Consider the following 19,548-nt stretch of genomic DNA (forward strand, 5'->3'; position numbering starts at 1 on the left):
GGAGCGCTTCCGGGGCCGGGAGGGCTGGAGCGGCCGCGGGGAGGCGGGCGGCGGCCGCGCCATCTGCTGCTCCCTCCGTGCCGCTGCAGCTCCGGCTCGCACCGCCGCAGCTCCCTCACTCCTGCACCGCAGCTCCCTCCTGCACTGCTGCTCCATCCCTGCACCGCCGCAGCTCCCTCACTCCTGCACCGCAGCTCCCTCCTGCACTGCTGCTCCATCCCTGCACTGCTGCTCCATCCCTGCACCGCCGCAGCTCTCTCACTCCTGCACCGCCGCTCCGGCCCTGCCGCCTGTCAGCGCACCGCGTTGCTGCTGCCACACTCAGCTTTCTAACGCTTACGGGGACTCCTATTTTATGTATCACCTAGAGCGCAGATTTCCGTCCATCTGATGTGAAAAACCTCCACAGTCTGTTTAATATCAACCAGTTGCCACCGACTCCTGAGCGTGTTTGAGCGCTCTGTCCCATCCACAGGCCCGTGATTAAGGACTTTTACTTAAGAGTTGGCCAGGATGATCCTTACGGGTCCCTTAGAACTCAGCGTATTCTGTTGAATCTCTTGAAATGTGTGCAATTTTACAAGGGTAAAATTGCATGCTCAAGGAAGTCAACAGTTTGGTAATGCTTTAGAATGGTTTGCAATTAACTTACCCTATTTGGTAAACTAATTAAGGAGGAAATTACCAGAGTCCCCAGGGAAGTTACTGTGCTTTGTTTCTGGGCTCATTATCCATCACCTGCCACTTGAGTGCTTTAAACTTCCAGGCTGGTCCCATTGAAGTCTGTTTGAATATGACCTCCTTTGTTTTCATATCAAGGTGATCTCCATTTCATTTCTTCAAGCAGAGGTTAAACTAAATATTCTTTTAGAAGTTGAATTAGAATGTACAATGGGAGTGGGAAAGGTAATGACAGTACCTTGAATAGGATCAGACAATGGCTGCATTGAAATAAATATGCCTACTGCATGCCTTGACTTTAGAAGATCCAGGAAGATGAGAACTAGTAAAATTTAAAATTTACAAAAATACCAATTACAAATTTTGTAAATAGCAAGGATTGAAATTGAAGCTACAAAACAGTGATAAAAAAGGACAAAGGAATGTAAGTTTATTATGTATATATAGTTTGAAAATAGGAACGTTTCTGAACTGGCTTTCAGAAGGAAGCCAAAAGTTTGGTTTGTACTAAGATGGGACAATTAGAAGAGGCAAATGCATTTTGGACTTTGTAAATTTTGTAAAAAAATTTGTGAATTTTCTCTAACAGCCTTGCAAGGCTAACCTAAATCTTCTGGTTATGCTGGATTATCAGGCCTGTGTCAAAACCCACAAATTTCTATATGTTATCAAAGCTATGAAATGTCAAGGAGGAATCCACATTTACCTGACTTTAGGCATTTGGGTGTCCAGTGAGGAGGTCAGTTGTCTTCAACCTCACTACAGTCAGTGTGGCAACAGATGTCCTTCCAAAGGCAAGTCAGAACTACTCTAAGTGCTCTCATTCTCTGAAGGAGCTTCTGATATCAGAAACTATTAGATGCCTAATGTTAGGCAGTAAGATTACACCCCTGAGTGAAAATGTCAAATCAAGTGACAAAGATCCTCTCCCTATAAATAATATATTAATTTTTTCTCTATACAGGGTATTGTTTATTTAGAGAGTGCTGGGGATGGTAGGACTACAAAGGAGTAGCAAAAGTATAAATTAATGCTTTGAAAAAAATACACTGCTTTCATCCTCAAGAGCAGGGGAACCTTTAAAGAATTGTGGGAGACCAAGCACAATGACACCCAGTGTTGTACCTTTGTCCCCATCTGCAAATCTCACCCCAGCTCACAACTGTCTAATAAGACTGGTCTCCTGAATTCCTACGCTCAGTTTCCCCAGAGTGGAGGCACATCTGACACTTTCCACTCCAAACTCCTTTGTAACTGAGGAGAAATAAAATCCTGTACCCCATCATCCCAGCAGCCTTCTGTGAAGTTCTCCATCTATCTATACTCATTGGCTTAACATGTCAAGAAAATCAAACATTCCTTTCAAAAACCTGTTAATTCATTAATGAAGACATGTATTATTTAAAAGTCACATATTTGAGTAGATGCAGTTTTCAAGACTATTATTCCTTTCTAGGCTGCAGTCCTGGTCAATTTATATTCCATGCTGCTTTCTCACTTAATTAGCTCCTCTTGTTTTGGATGCTTCCCCTTCTATATTATTGTAACCATGAAAAATGGGCTTTTCTCCTTTTCTTTGTAAACTGTGTAAGCCAAGGTCATCAGTGAGCTGGCAATTGCTTTTATTTCAGTTATACTCTCCTGAGCACAGTTCCACCAGAACAAGAAGTACCTAGTGATAATCAGCAGGGGTTGAGTCTATGTTTTCTATTTTCTACTTTGTGGGTTATTTTAGATTCTTCCTAGAGCCACAGAAAATATTAATTCCTGGCAATGAAAACTCTAGACAATTCATAAAGATTTCAAACATTTATTGATTTTGTTACTGTTACAGAGTCATCAGTGAGACATGGCCAGTGAATTCAGCAGATTCAGTAGTGCCACAGATTTAGCAGGGCCATACTTCTAATGTAAACACTGTTTCACTTTTGACTGTTTGTCTATCACATGAAGATTTAGACTTCAGCTTCTTAGACATAAACTCTGCTCTAAGATGCAGACTCTGTGTGGATATCATCTTGCACCTTTGTATACTCTGGTGGGAAAAGTAGGTAAAAAATACCAACACTGTACTCAGCATGCAAAATGGCATTGTCTTACCCGTTCTAATCATAATTTTTTTTCAAAATTATAAACAGGCATCTTGTCTGGTGGACAACTGACTTGTTCTCCTCCAAGGAAGCATTCTGCTGGGGCAGATGATTCCCCATGTGCCTCAGCCTGGTTGCTGCAGCAGAGCAGCAGTGACTATTCCTGGCTCTTTGATCTGGAATGATGGGGTGGCTACTATCACAGCTCTACTGTCACCTGTCCAGGTGGCCAGAGGAGCAGAACAAACGTTCCCATGACATAAGATGGAATTGAAGATATCAAAACCTTCTTTCCAGGGTGAAGACTCTGTTCCCTCATAGCTGAGGGCATGCTAACACCACTCTCATAACGGAAAAAAGCAGTTCACTGACAGCAGCACTGTTGTACTGCCCCATGCTCTCCCATCCAGGAGTTGTTTTGCTGCTTGTCCACCTGTACCATTTCAAGCTGGGCATAAAGTTCCAGTACATGACCAAGGCTGTTGAGTCTTTGGCCTCAACTGCTTCTTGATAGAGACACTGGGGCCTGATAGATGGAGACTCTTCTTCCTTCCCAAATCATTGTCTGTGGCTGTACTTCCCTTTTCGACAGCAGTTTGTTCTCCTTTCTACATATACTGAATACCCTTAGTGTTTCTTGGCCCATGTGTTCCATAACTCAGAGGCCAAGGGAAGTTTACATTCCCTTTTTGAAAGTGAGCCCTGAGTGTTCTGACAGCCATGCTCTGTGTGCAGAAAGACAAAACCAGCTAAGTTTTGATGACTGAATTGTGCTTTCTCTGTGCACAACTTACAAATATTGAGGCGGTTTCTAATAGAACTATGCTTCTCAGGATGGGGGTTGAAATATCTGGCATGCACTTCGCCACTGTATGGGCATGTGTTATCTGGCCTAATGTCATTGCATCGTAATACATGTGTACACTTGGCTTTGGGGAGGTGCCCAACTGCACGCTGCACACCTTCATTTAAAGCAGATGAATCTCAGCCTGAGTGACACTAAGCCATATGTTGGGTAGGCTTTCTGTGAAGTGAGTCTGTAAAGCTTAGGGAACACATCGCTTTAAAATCAGCTTTTATCTTAGTTTATTGACTTTTGCACGTACACATGAGATTTTCAAGAGGCATCCCTCTGAAAAGCTCTGGAACCGAAATCTTTCCAGTCTTTCTTGACATATGAGAATTTCAAGTGTCATCGTGCATCACGTAAATATACCAACTTGCATGTACCACTTTTCTTCTAAACAAAGGACAAAAGTGATTATTAATATGCAATATTTTGAAATACTTCTTTCTAAGTTATATGAAATAAGTTTTTGAAAGTGATGAGGGGATGAACTGCATACAAATAGAATAATATGTACATTAAGCAAAGAAGAGCTGAAATCTCTGTGTCTCTCACTGGTTGAAATTATAGAAAAAATATATTAATTTAAACCTGCTTTCAGGTAAATAAAATTTGGAAAATCTTCTCAAAAAAGATTAGAGGAATCCTTTAACATGTAAAAAGCTTAGACACAATGACAGAGGGTTATAGCTTTGGTTATAGCTCATCCTTCATAGCAGTTAATATTCATATAAACTAAATGTTCAGTCTGTTCATTACAGCTTTAATTCAATCATGTCACGTTGGTTTTACTATTTTATTTATGTGCATTCTTCTAGTCCAAGACGTTTGTCACTGTGTTCATCTCATTAAATATGTGTACTTCCACTCAGTAAATATGGGTACTTTCAAAAATGATGCCTCAGTTTAGTAACAGATGCTTCTTAAAATATTTAGAATTTTAAAGTGTAAAGAAGCCATCAGTAGCATTCTGATTTGTGTATAAATATTTATTTAGCACACATTCTGGCCAATGTACTGCCCTTGATTTTTGTGCAAAACTTACAGTAACTTTAATGGATATTCTGAGCTCATGACTAGAGGAAAATATGGTTAATTCAGCAACCCAGCTGCTTTTATATCCCAGAATAGCAAGCAGTGCCTCTAGTGAAGGAGATGGTGAAAGAGGAGACTTTGTGTCATTCTTAGCTTTCTGTTGCTGGGCTCACATTTGGGTAACAGCTCAAGTTAGAGCAGGCTCACGACTGTTCTAATTCTCTTCAGAGACTTCTAGCTAGGTTCCTGCCAGCTGAGAGAGAACAGTGGTTAGAAGTTGAGATCAATGGTCAGAAGAGCTCTAGCAATGTTGATAAAAATCCTGTGAGAGGCTTTTATGTGGTGATGTTTCTGTGTGGAAAAAATTAATGTGAAATAAATGTTTGATGGAGAAATTTCATCACTGAAATGAGATTTTAAAGGCAAATAATTTCCTTTCTGCTAGTGCTATAGAAATTTGGGTTCCATTTGCAGCATCATTGCAAAAGTACATTCTCGATCACATCTCTTTTCTCACAATCAAAGAAGAAAATACACATTGCAGACAAAACTGTAACATTTCTAATACGCAGCAAAAAACTCAAGACAGCAATTCTAAGATGCTGAGAACTAGCTCCAGTTTCCTAAAGCTTTCATCCTTGCTTTTCTCTATATTTTCTAGGTTTTTGGTAGACATTTCCATTAGCATTTCAGGATTTTAAAGGAGTATAAAATAGCGATAAAACAGAATACATATGGAAAACAGCAAATTCACACCCGTGTAATAAAAAAAAAAAGTTTTGACTTTTAATAATTCCTTTTATTGTAAAAACCCTTCTACTGTAATATAAACTACAGTATTACCCAACAAATCATTTTAGCTTATTGGCAAATAGACATTTTTTCTGCACTGATTGCATTAGCATCCAGACACATTATTCAACATCTGAGAGGATTCCTCCAGAGCTATTCTCACTATCCAAGTACCTGCTATTTTTAAGACCCAGAGTAAAAATACAAGATATAGTACAATACAGCAAGCAGCATTGGCAAAATACTGGTCCAAGGTTGCTCTCAGTGTAATGAAAAAATCCTAACCTGCTTTGAACTTAAAATTCTATTATCCTCAAATTGGCTGCTACACTTGGGGTGTCTAGATAGCTTAGCAGATTTCTACTTCATTTAGTAGGACTATTGTCTCTAGCAGGAATCCCTCTGCTCTGCTTTGTTTTCAGAATCATCTTAGAAACAAAATCAGCTAGAAATTGAGAAAATAATCTGATTTTTCTGCTTTTGCAAACACATACTAGGGATTAAAATCAATACTCTAAAAAATGCACTGATGAAGTAATGCTACAGCATCCAGAGAGTGTTTTTCTTTATGTCAATAGGATTTGAATGCAGTGTATTAGGAGTACAAAGGAGAGACACCATGCATAGTTTCTTCTTTAGTTTAGGAACAGTCTTTTACTTTTTTAAATAGCAATGGCCACAGAATTCTGTTTCTCCGCTTTCACCGTGTCAGCAAGGCACATTCCAGTGCCACAGGCAAAGCTGGACAGTCACCATATCCATGTGTTCCTACACACCCAGGTGACTTTGAGTGGAGAGTGACAGGCCACAGCCTGCATCACCACCAGCCAGCTTCTCACCTCTTGCTGCACTCACATCCTCAGGCACTCCTTACACACTATGGCAGCCCAGGGCAGCAGCCAGCTCTGTGGCTCTTGGGCTGGAGCTCACAGATGGGGTTCTACAGGGCCGTACAGACTGGCACCAGGGACACTGGAAGGATTCCAGCAGAGAGGAAAATTTTCAGCCACATACCCGAATCATGTCAGGCGTGTAAGAGTCAAACCACACATAAGGATATCCTGGGAGCAGTCAGGAGCTGGAATGGCAGACAGCAGAAGTACAACAGCATTCAGAGACCCATGATAACTCAGCATAATGACACTTTCATGTTAGAACAATAAGGAAATATCAGTTAACAAGGAAATATCAGTTCTCTTGTGAGTCTTTTGTTGTCATAGGACTGATTTCTCCTTCACTTGCATGGACTTTGAAGATTCACTTTTTTAACAGATGCTAAAAAAAAACGCTGTTTAAAAGCTGCTTGACAGAACTAGTCATTATGTGAAGAAATACAACTTATTTGCTTAACCTGGAGAAAGAACATTATAGGAGAGCATAGAAAAGTCACTTCTGTAATTTCAATTTTCTTTATGATAACTGCCTCTCAGACACATCTCATCCACAGCCATCAGACCGTAAAACCAGGCTATTAAGTTAAAACTTACACTTTAAAAATCCACAAAACCTTGTGCTAGGAATATGAACCATTAGCAGTTCAGTTATTTAGGAGGTCTGGGCATTTTCAACATCATTACAAGGGGCCATTAGATGGACTGAATTCACAGTCTTTATTGATTTAAGAGTCATCCAGCTGTACTTAGGTGTTACTCAAATGAGCTACTATTGAGAGATTATGACTTTTGGAGTTTTACATTTATAGTAGGAGGCAGTCAGGAAAACTAAATATTAGATCCAGCGTCTTGGTTTGAAGCCTAAGGTTTCAGTAACTTCAATCAAGTTTATTTTGTGTTTATCTCCCTCACTAATTATTTTGGTGGCTCTGGGTGTGTGAGAGCAGACCAGAGCTGAGTGAGAAACCCAGCGCACAGTGAAAAGCAGTTTCAGTGATGAAACAGTTTTTTCTGTGGTTTATTATTGCCTTTTTCCTCTTTTGAATTTTGCTGTAGATACATATGGGAATACTTACATATGTATGTTTTGACTTTCTGCAAACCTTACGTGGGGGTACAGCTGCCACCCACACACACACCTTGGGCCACGCAAAGATCTCAGAACTGCTCCTCAGGCCTTGGCCTTGATGAAGCTGAGCTACTCTTGAGCTTAACAGAAACACTCTCTTCCTGGGAACTTCTGTTATCTAACAAGCTCCTGGTTTTTAACAAACAGCCTTGGAAACTTATTTTTGTTGCCTGCATAACAACACAAGTGGAAAAATTTTTTTGTACCAAACTTTCAAAGAAAGTTACTGAGCTGAATTTCATCCAGGATGAAAAGTTATTGTGACTAAAGGCAACTCTCTAGCAACCTTATAAACAGAGTCCTAAGTGAGACCCTTGGAGTTCCCCTGAACCACAGTGGGCTTCAACCAGCACTTGCCCTGAGTGGGATGGCTCTGAGCTGGTGAGCTCTCAAGCTTGCTACACTCTGAGGACTGCACTGAGCACCATTGGGCTGATTCCCCCCAGGCGGCCCTTTGTCCACTGAGAAGATGCAATGGCGTCTGATGTGAGAACTTCACTGAACTTGAGGGAGGTTTTTCACAGGTCTATACCCTGGACATACTCCTTTAGCTCTGTGTGTGTGTGAGTGTGAATCTGCTGAAGGAAACAGACCATGAATGTTGCTCTCTGAAGTATGTTAAATTTGTGAGTTAGGCCTGTGAGTTACTGTGGTGCTATATAAGTTCTTTGGGAAATGGTTTAAATTCAGTGCTTTTAAACTGTTGGTCAAATCTGGGGCTAAGTTTGGGGCTAAGTTTGGGGCAAGGGGCTCCCCATTTGAACCTTGTGACTCAATTGGAGGGTCCCTCTTATTTCTTTTATCCTTTACCCTTTTCCATCCTTTGCCTTTTTCCATCACCAACATGCACACAGATTATTTTAGTTTGATTTTAGTCATAGATTGATTTATTTTCGATTTTAGACTGTTTTTTTTTGTGGAAGAGGTTTTACAGAGCCAGAGAAAAGTTTGATAAAAGGATCCAAGTTTACCCCTGAAAGAATTTTCTACCAAGGTCATTGACATAGAAACCAAAAAAGAAAGGATAAATAAGAGAAACCTGCAACTGCCTATTGCAGTAAGCACTTTGTCTCTCATGACCAATGAGTAAAGTGTAAACTTAGGAGCTTTGTAAGAATGTATGAAAAGCATGCATGCTAGAATAAAAATGGTTTGAAGCCTTCTGGAAATGGAGTGCGTGGCTTTGCATTGTCTCAGTCTCAACTACAACAGTATTTGTCTGTGTACTTTAACCATCCAATTAGTAATGAACACTGCCAACAAACTTTGTTGTGCTTTCACTTTTACATTAAACTGCTTTTGACAATACCTTTGCCAGTGATTCCTTGAGCCACCTAAAACAGTCATTTGTGACACACTGCAATGATAGTGCAGCATGAACATTTTAAAGGCATCCCTAGCCACATCTAGACAGCAAATGTATGATGTGATCAGTTAGTACTGCAGTTGAATGTCTTAAAAAATCCCTTTTACTTTTTTCTGCTTGTTTTAAAATATTTGACCCTTCTTCTATTCCACACAGAACAACCTCAGTGCTAACCCATGCTGTTGGAGAAGTTCTCTTCAGCAGGAGCTCATGGTTAACACAGAAGGACCAACTGTTTTCCTCTGTAGAATATGCTTTGGTTCTGCATAGTCTCAAAAAATCCACTACTTCAGTACTATCAGATTATTATTATTAGTCATCAGTTCATTCTAACAAAACCACAGGCAATGTCTGCCACCAAAGATATTTAAAGAGTGATGGCTTGAACTTGCCTCGAAAATGGAAAATGACTGACATACTAATCAACAAAAGTGTTACTGTGAACACAGAGAAAACAGCTCTAGTTCAAATTCTCAAAGATACCTGAAGAATCTCACTGTTAACTGCAAAACACAGGACTCCAACCTTGGGATTTTTCTTTCCTGAATCTTAGAAACCATTTAACCCCTTTCCAAGTAGTTTATGGAATAATCCCCATAAAATAATTAATTTATACTGACACAAAACTTTTTATGAAGGGATGGAGAGCCAGATAGACATTGTGACACTGAAATCCAAGCCCAAAGATTTCATTACTTTTCAAATTCATCAGACAGTAACACTTCCTGCAAATGTCTATTCATCCCTCAAAATATTTCTGTATTACTTTCCCTTCATTTTACTTAAATTGGTATTTTCAAAACATTAAAGTTTTGTGTTCTCTAAACATTACTCTCATAGCACTTTTAAAATGATTGTAACTCCATAAGAAAGATGTCATTATCTTTGAACATATTTATATTTTACAACAAAAAATATCTGAAATGACACCTATTGTTCTATCATATAAAGTTATTTTGATGCAGTCTTTTCTGCATAATGAATGTTAGGTAGTTTCAAAACTCTGGTTTGCACATAAAGCACACTCTGGAAGTACAATATAAATAAAATAGTTTATTACCAGTATTTTAAAAGAGCTCTACAATATGCTTTCAAAACATTTTATACAGCATTTTGTCTTTCAATATGAAACAATTCACATAAGGAGAAAAAAATCTCAGTATATAACTATAATCATCATTAATATACTGAATTTGTCTGTCATACAAAAGGCAGAGTAACTACAGACTGTTCCAAGTATTTTGCCTGGTTTTATTTTCACTGAAAATGGAAAAGTAACATGTATGAAAATAAAACTCCTTTTACCCTTCATATTCACCAAGTACAACAACATTCATGCCATTTCAAAAATTAAAAAAAAAATCAAACCTATTTTACTTAAATAAATATGTTTCTATTTAAATACTAAAAAAAATGTCATGTATCTTACAGGCATGTTAATTTAGAAACAGGAATAAGAACTTCAGGATTCAGCTATTCAAAGTTGCATAACAAAGGAAATATCCTAAAAGGTAGTTTTTCAGAGGACAAAAAAGAAGAAACAAACTTCATTCTCGTTTGTGATGTATGAGCTCCACTGTACTTGCACTTCTTGCCAGCCCCATTGGCACAATGGACAAAACCATCTACTTACCAGAAAGTAAAACTACAGATTCTATTAATACAAAATCAGAATTACTTAATTTCAGCTGAAAGTAATTTTCAATCTCTTTTATTTAATGTAATGAGAACATGACTTCCTGACAAAACTGCTCATCTGAGTTATTATCACATCTTAGAGAACATTTCTTTTACTGGTTCACTTTGTATGCTAGAAGGAAAGGAGACTGAACAGAGAGTAAGCCCATTTTTAACCTTAATGATAATTTCTTGTCTTTTTTTCTTACAGAAAAATAGTTCAGTAAAGTATAAATTGGCCAAAAATGCTAGAGAAGGCAAGGGATTTACAAGGAAGTAGAGTTAATGAAGCGGTGAAATGAATAAATTGATTATAAATCCTAATATTATAGCATTATCTCCTTGTATTTTATATAAAAAGGGAAATTATCTGGTTCCTCATGTATAGCTCTCCAAGCACATTAAGTGTAAATAACAAAGCAGGTTTTTTTCCTATCCTATAGGAAATAGAATCTTCTATAACACCACATCAACAATCTTCTCACTGAATTTTCTCCCCTTTTTCTACTCTTCTCTTTGATATAAAAAAACACCTTTTTTTTAAAGTACAGGATAAATACAGCAATAATCCGTTGCTTGGAATATATGGGGAACCAGAGGAAAGTAAAACAACCTTTTTTTCATATTCTCAAAATTACCTTTTTGTCTTTACTGCTAGTTTAAAAGTGTTACATTTTTCCATATAGTATTTTATGGTTTTAGTGATAATTATCTTATTCATGAAACATTGTAGATTACTGCAACACTATTGATACAACATGAATGTGTATTTATAAATTTAATCTAGCCAAGGGGAATGCAAAGAGCGTCTGGATTTGTTGCATTTTAAAAAAACATCTCAACATGAATATCTCAGAAATTATATTAAGTAGAGAGTTTTGAAGACAGTAAATTAACTTCACCAGGTCATCTCTGTAATAGAAAATATAATCCCCTTCAGTTAATTGTTTGGCCTAATATAAATCTTTTATAATTATGCAACAAACAAATGTTAAAATTATTTCATAGGACATTATCCTGTTTTGATAAAACTAATACATTCTCTGCTTGTTCCTCAGTGGAACTAAGCTTTAAGCTCTCTTTAAAGTGAATAAGGTGGTGTCTTTTCAAATGTGGGGCCTGTCTGAATTTTTTTCCACAAACTAAACATTCAAATGGCTTCTGTCCAGCATGCATTAGGTGATGTCTTTCAAGCTTTGAAGGAGATTTAAAAGCTTTAAAGCAGATACTGCATTGATATAATTTGTTAACAGCTTCACTTTTTTCAGTACTTTCAGAAAAGTCATGCCAATAGCTGTAACAGCTTTGCTCTGCTTCCAGCAATTTACTGCACAAATACGGCTGTGGGTTTCTACTGCTGGTGTCAAGAACAAAATCCCCCGACTCAATTTCAACTTTGATTTCAGCTGCTTGGTTTGACTGAATCAGCTCAAATTCTTGAAAGCCAGATGGCTGTGAAGGTGCTTGAGAGTAACCTGAATAACCCACAGGCTGAGAAGACATAAATTCAGTGTGATCTCCCTGGTGGTTGAAAAGTTTGTTCAGGTTTACAAATTCTACCTGGCAAACGGGGCTTTTACAGGCTCTCTTTTCAGTATGGGTGAGCTGATGTCTTTTCAAGTGAGCTGACTGTCTAAATGCCTTCCCACAAACATTACAGCCAAAGGGCTTTTGTCCCGTGTGTATAAGATAATGTCTTTGAAGTTTGGATGAAGATGGAAAAATTTTTTCACATCTGTCACATTTACACACTTTGTGTCTGTTATGTGTATTTTTTGCAGAAGATGAAAAAGCAGAGTGAAGTACTTCTGGATTATCAAAAAAACTATCATTTGACGAACCATATAAAGCATCATCTTTATTATCCAGTGAATCACCAACATTTAACATGCTTTCACCAGGAAGCATATCTTTTAAATTACTGCCCACGTCAGGAGGCTGTGGGTACTCTTGCCAAGGCAATGGCACAGCAAACGTTCTTTTCATCCGACTGCAAACTGACTTGTGCACGTCACGCCGGCCCCGGCGCTCCCTGGGAGGTTTAGTGGACACGTGCTGATCACAACGCTGCTCCCTAGCTGTGACCAGGGCAGGACTTCCAACGTGACCCCATTTAATTTTTTTTCTGTCAGTCAGAGAAAAATCTGTTGCCTTTCCTCCAGTATGCTTCAGTTTCATCAGGCTCTTATTTTTCCTGTTGACTGCGTGTCTGCGTGCTGTTGTACCATTATTTGAATTTCTGCTGTCTTTTGGATAACAACATTTGTGTAACTTTAGAAAATGCTCTGTTTCAAAACACTGGTCACATGCTGGGCACTGAAAGGGTACAATATAAATTGAGTGCACATCATGTGGGTCATTGTCCTGTGACTTGTGTGTATCAGCATTCTCAAAACTATCCCATTTTCCTTCCAACACATTGTGTGGTCTGGGATATTTAAGAGTCTTTGCTTTGCATACAGTATTGGGGAAAGTCTTATTTCTGGCATGGAGCTGTTTATGCTTCATGAGTTTGCTCTGTATTTTAAATCCCTTCTGACAAAAGCAGCACTGAAAAGGCCTTTCTTCTGTGTGTGTGAGCTGATGAATTTTCAAGTGTGTTGACTGTCTGAAAGATTTGCCACATGAAGAACACTTAAAAGGTTTCTGGCCAGTGTGAATAAGGAAGTGCCTTTCTAGCTTGGATCTGGATGGAAATGTCTTGTTACACGATTCACAAGTGTGAGTTTTCTTCTTTCTCCTTCTGGCACCATGGAGCTGATCTGACTTGAGACACTGATGCAGCATCCACCTCTCTTCAGTTGCAAAGGGTTTCCAGCACACAGAACAATGAAATATGCCACAAGAGACCCTGTCCTGCTCAGAACCAGCATAGCTTTCTGTTTGCTTTGTATCATTCTCATAGTTTTCATTATGAAGCTGCTGATGCTTTAAGAAAGTGATAACATTTTTGAAGTTTCTATAGCAAACAATACACTTAAAAGGCAGATTATGGGTTAACTGATGCCTCTCCAGGTGGACTAACTGCCTGAACGTTTTATTGCACACATGACATTCAAATGGCTTTTGACCAGTATGTATGAGGTAATGCCTAGCTAATTTTGATGGGGTTTCAAACTGTTTATAGCACATGTCACAAATATATGGCTTTTTCCTGGGTATCTTGACAGCTGCTACACAATGCTGAGTTTTTAACATTTTTAAAAGGTAATTACACCTCGCCTACTCTTAATTTCTTCAGATAGGTATTTCAAGTGAGATCATCAAGTGCACACTAAGAGGGAAAGCTGTAGAAGCAGCAAATTTTCTTAGGAGAGCGATTCTTAAATCCCACTGGTTCCTAAAACAAGAAAAAGAGTATTATTTAGCCTATATTAATGCATAATTGCCTAAGTTTGTCTCTTGTTTTCTACAGAAGATACCAAAAGTATCTAGATTAGCACACTCTTGATTTAATTTAGCTTAAAATACTTTCCTTGTAACAGAGTAATCACTAGTATCACTAGTTGCTACGTGATACAGAAAAACTAGATTACTTTCCAGAAGAAAAACAAGTTTAAGTCATCTGTGCTATAAATGCATCTGTTCTTCCAAATAATACACAGTTCAGCTACACTAAATTAATTTTTAAAAAATTCAAGAACTTATTGTAATGTCTTCTCTACAGCAGTAATTCTAACTCCCAAGTATAATATTTATGAAGATGAGAGAAAAAGAAAAGAACTAAGATTTCTTGCACTTCAGAAATACAGTAAATGAATGCACTGTTAGTGAAAAGAAAACACTTAGCTTCAATATATTGTTAAATTTACTATTCATGTTTCTGCATCTTATCAACTGTATACAGCAGTACAATCAATTTTGATTTCTCTCACAATGGCAAACGCTGGAGCCAGCAGCAAGAGCAACACACTAGCCACAAACTACAACCATAACAAAGACAACTCCCAGAACATGGAAAAAACACAGGCTATGTTTGCTGTCTCACCACAAAGCTAGAATCAGGGTTGTGATACCTAACCATGCATATACTGTGAAGTCATCAGGAATACCAAGGTAGTCAGCATAATTCATCATAATTATTGTTTTAGTCTAAACCAAAACAGTGAAATATGTCTAATTTTATTTGAATTTTCAACACAGAATACAGCTGGGCAAGCTACTGTGCCTCAGCTCAATGACTTACAAACAAGAAAAAATAATTTGCAAGTTCCTGAATGCATGAAAAGTTATTAAAATATTGATAGGAACAGCTAGAAAGTACCTCAACCAAGCCTTCCACTGTGAGGCCAACCCATGTCTCGACAGCCTCCAAAGTGGTCTTAAAAACTTCACTGAGGGAGGTTCCTTAACCTCAGCAGGGCTCCTGCTTCAAAGTTTCACCTCCTCATGAAGCTTTTCCTTCCACCCAGCTGAGCCTTTCTTTACTACAAAGCTATTGTCAGTGTTCGCTGCCACTACTTTATGTATTCAAAGTCTGCTTTCTCATCTTTTGTTTTGAAACTAGGAAAATCCTGGGGTTTTCTAAGTATTGCTTTGAGGTTCACAAAAAAAAAAAAAAAAAAAAAAAAAAAACCTAAAAAACCCGTGTTTTTAATCATCTCTGGACCAATTTCAGTTGGTCACTTCATTCCTAAATTGCAGCATCTAAGAAAGATTAAGTATTCCAGTCCACAAGCACAGTACAAACAACAGAATAAAAAACCCTCTATGATATTACCAATATAAAACAAAAGGGATGAAGGGAGCAAACTTTAAAGCAAGAGCATAACAGTTAGCACTTGAGTTGTAATATCAAACTACCACAACATATAGTTAGTAGAAATATCTTGTGTATCTCACAGTTATTACAAGTTGAATATTCATTCAACATACCAGCAGAATAAAAAATTAACTTCTTCAATGCCTCCAAAACCCTTGTCACTTCACAAAGAGATAATGTCCTTATTTTTTAAAAAAAGTACACAAAATGTCTATTCAAATTAATTGCAAAGAATAAAAGCCTACTGCATTTTAAAGCAAGTTACAACCTGGTTCAAGATTCAAGAAACATGCACTAAGACTGAAAATATCTGGCCAATCAAGATTTTTCTTAAGCTTAATGGAAAGAAAACCTGGTAATGAGGTAGAATTGTTCCATCCCTACCAGATATGTTCCTATGTAACTGTGGGCCTTAATAAGGAACATCCGGATGTTTGCCTAAGAAGTGATTGTCACTACACTGAGGAGTTTCTTAATCTCACTGAAACAGTTCAGGGTAGATAAAGCAGTTGAGAATGTCATTTTTTCCTTTCCAATTCTCTTTTCCTGTAGAATTTTAACAGCTACTCAGTTTCAGTCTCCTTTTGAAGATGAAAGAAAACACAACACTTTTAGGAGACCCCCTTTTCCTCCCAGTTGTCACATCATGTGCATGCTGGGAGTTTAGAGAGAGTGTGACACCAAATGCTTTCTAGTTGGTGCTACCACGAAGCTACAGACAGGCAGGCTGAGGAGAGGAGAAAAGATCCTCTGCTCTGCTGAGTTTCTGTGCAGCTCAAGGCAGCCTCCATTAGCAGGGAAAGAAAATCTCCTGAGGAAGAACTGCAAAGAGTGATGAATTTCAGTTAACATACTGTCATGCAGATCTAATTTAGACATCAGGAAAATGCTCAAACACTACAGTGACATGCAAGGAAAAGAAGTCCGAAGTCAGAGACAGCTGTGGCACATTACACAAGGGATTTTGTATTTAGCTTATAAATTTTTTAAGATTCTATCTGGTGAATGAGGAAAATGCTCTGTAGTACAAGGTGTCAAAAGCAGAGCAGAGCTTCTTGCTGTGATCTTCTTGCCCTGTGAAAGACTAAGGCTCAGATAAGCTAAACCAAGGGGATGCAAGGGAAGGAGAAAGGAGCCAAGACAGAGCATTACTGTGTGCCCCAAATATATTTTCAAATCCTATTTACTAAGGACAGGCATCTCCACATCTATTTCAAGGTGCTCTGTGCCTTGGACATCTAAGGAATAAACATGCTGCTGCTGAAGATCAAAGAGCAAAAGACAAGCTTGGAATGTTGCTTCCTGCTAGCCTTGTCCTAATTTAAGTTAGAAAACACCTCACTATGTGATAAGGATTTGGTTTCTGGCACAGCTCCAACTTAATATTACGTTGTCTCTACTTTTCATCTTAGCTTTTCATCTGCAAGGTCATGCAGAAAAATAGAACCAAGGAGTTACACAGGCCACTGAAAGTTCAGAGAGGACCCTCCTAAGTAGTATTGTTTAACAATTAACTGTTTCCTTAATATTACAGATGGCAGCAAGTTGCAACAAAACAAAACCATGATGGAAGAAAATTCTGAACTCGAATCCAGTCTTTGCTAATCAGAAAAGTTTGCATTGTAGTGTTTGTTTGGTTTTTTGTTGTTGTTTTAAAAAGCTCCAATAAAAAAGTAAACAACCAATCAGGAAGAGGGAAGAGGGTATTTAAATAAGAACAGCAAGATCTACAACTTAGGACAGAATAATCCCCTGGTGCAGAAAAGACCTAGGGTCTAAGTTGGAACAGAAGGTGAATATGCCAAAGGCTGCCATCCATACCAGGATGAGTGAACAGATGTAAAGCTTTGAGAAGATATAAATCTTCCTTCCTACTTACTTACTACTGTTTAGAATTCAGCTAGAATAGTCTCTCCAGTTTTGAATACTGCCCTCTGAATTGAGTCAAACATATGAATTGATCAGAATGAATGAATTCAAAGAGGATCAAGAATGATCTGAGCTTAAATGCAAAATATACAAGAAAAGATTAAAGTAACTGAGAACATTTAGGCTAAAAAAGAGGAGAAAAAATTAAAAAAAAAACCCCACACTCACACATCCTGTAAGACAAAGCAAAAGAATCACTTTTAAGGGAAACAGAAATAAGCTGTTCCCCAAACCATTTGTTGTTGTGAATGAAAATGGCTTCAAATTACTGTAGAAAGAATTCAAGTATATTATTGTCCTTACAGCTGCAAAGTGTTTCTTAATGAGCATACAAATAAGTTATATGGGGAGACTGCTCTGCCTACACTGGAGGTCTCCAAAGCAGGTTGTACAAACATTTCTCAAATTCCCACACCCATACAGCTGACCCTATATAAGAGAATATATTCTTGTGTTGTTTTTGGTGACTCCTTATTGTAATTCAAAACAAGATATTTAGGAACTGAAAATTCAATATATTTCAAAATTTTCCAGGGAGGATTCTTCTGCATTATTATCTATCTATCTTCAAATCCTTGAGGCACACTAAGGCTTATAACCTCCCAGAAACAATTATATAAGAAAACAAATTATAATAATAGATATGTGAAGAAACATAAGGTGCCTCAGATAACACTAATGACTCAAAAAGAGAGTGGAGCCAGAGAGAAGAACCTGAGCACCAAGACAAACATTTTGCCCGCTGGATGTCCTCACCAGCTCTCCCGAGAGAAAAGTTTGGATTGCTACAATGGGAGAACAAATCACATCAGAAATGGAACCTTAACCCACCGCTAACACAGAAATCAACAACAGGCATTATGGCTCCTCAAAGTTAACACCCTTTATTCTCGCCTCTTCTCCTTGTAACTATCCCATACACTTCCTGAAGCCAACCAAAGTAAAAGATGTATGATGGTGAAGCAGGGCTGGTTTAAGAACAAACCTACGTTCTGCTTCAGGGGCCTGAGACCCCTGCGTGTCACCCACACTCCCCCAACAGGACTCACGTAAATCCAGTCAGAAACCTAAGAGCAGGTGTCGAGGCGGCCCTTGCGGACACACATACATACATACAGACACACATACATACATACAGACACACATACATAAATACACGCACACACACACACACACACATATCCGCAGCACCCCCGCCCCGGGCCGGCTCTCCCTCAGCGGGTCCCTGCTGGGCCCGCGGCCGCCCGGCCCCGCCGCGCCTCCCCCCGCGCACGGACACCTCCCCGGCCCGGCCCCGCGGTGCCCCGGGCTCGGCCCAGGGAAGGGGCAGCGACCGGGGGCGAAGAAGGGAGCGACCTGGAGAAGCAGCTAGCGCACCTCCACCTTCTTCATCTCTCCCGGGATTGCTGCCGCCTAAACTCTTCCCCCCGGATGGCACCGGGACAGCGGGAAACCCGGGCCGGTGCTTTCCGTTCCCCCCGCAATCCGGCCCCGCCCGCCGCTGGGCCGCGGCCGGGACCAGGGGCGGGGGAGGCTTCATTTATGTCTTTTATGCCCAGGCAGAACATGCCCCAGGCCCTGCCGATGAATTTTTAATTGGTGTGGCACGTTGTTCTGTACGAACAAGACACATTTTCTACTGCAACCACCCAAAAGCGCATAACCAATGCGCGGTGGTTGCAGGGTTGCAAGCAAAGCACGATGGCAGTTACACTCTTATTATGTGTTGAACGCACCGCAAAGCCGAACCAACTGATCTGAAAGGGCAGGAAATGGTACCAGGAAGGGAAGGGGAGAACAGACGCTTGCCCAGGAATTCTAAAAGCACCTCCAATTACGCGTGCACACAAAGGTGACGGGTTTGGCTCCTCTGCAGGAGAGCGGAAGCCAAGGGCAGGAGCTGTGGCTGAGGGATGGACACCGGCCCAGCAGGACTCAGATCTCCCTCGGTGGCCACAGCCCGGCTGAGGTTACGTCAGAGGGATGGCCAGCAAAGGGCTGAAGGCATACAGAAAAGGACAGAAACCATTTCCAGGCGGGGCCTGCACCCAGTTCAGGGCTCCCCAGCCCAGGACCTGCTGGAGCAAGTCAGAAGAGGCCGCAAGAAGGAGCAATAGGAGCACCTCTCCTGTGAAGACACACTTAGAGAGCTGGGGTTGTTGAGGAAGAGAGAAGGCTCTGGGGAAACCCTACTGCTGCCCTCCTGTGCTTAAAGGAGGCTTATAAGACTTTCCAAGGCGTATAGTGACAGGACAAGGAGCAAACATTTTAAACTGAAAAGGAATAGATTTAGATTGGACATAAAGAATAAATGTTGCACAAATAAGAGTGGTGAGGCACTGGTAAA

The 19,548-nt window shown here is 39.5% G+C and overlaps 1 protein-coding gene across 2 annotated transcripts; it reads right to left on the minus strand.

The window, feature by feature from the left end:
- Positions 1 to 9,866: 9,866 nt before the first annotated feature.
- Positions 9,867 to 18,867, minus strand: ZNF770 (zinc finger protein 770). Of its 2 annotated transcripts, none has more exons than XM_026793028.2 (2): positions 18,579 to 18,867; positions 9,867 to 13,850 (listed from the first exon to the last, which is right to left on the minus strand). In XM_026793028.2, the coding sequence occupies exon 2, from the start codon at positions 13,706 to 13,708 to the stop codon at positions 11,513 to 11,515; it is 2,196 nt and encodes a 731-aa protein (XP_026648829.2). In that variant the 5' UTR covers positions 13,709 to 13,850; positions 18,579 to 18,867; the 3' UTR covers positions 9,867 to 11,512. The 2 variants fall into 2 exon arrangements, with proteins under 2 accessions (XP_026648829.2, XP_005479937.2); XM_005479880.3 differs by having other exon boundaries at positions 18,558 to 18,867.
- Between the last annotated feature and the right edge of the window lie 681 nt (positions 18,868 to 19,548).

This window comes from Zonotrichia albicollis, chromosome 6 (genome assembly GCF_047830755.1).
Source record: "Zonotrichia albicollis isolate bZonAlb1 chromosome 6, bZonAlb1.hap1, whole genome shotgun sequence".
Classification (NCBI taxonomy): domain Eukaryota; kingdom Metazoa; phylum Chordata; class Aves; order Passeriformes; family Passerellidae; genus Zonotrichia; species Zonotrichia albicollis.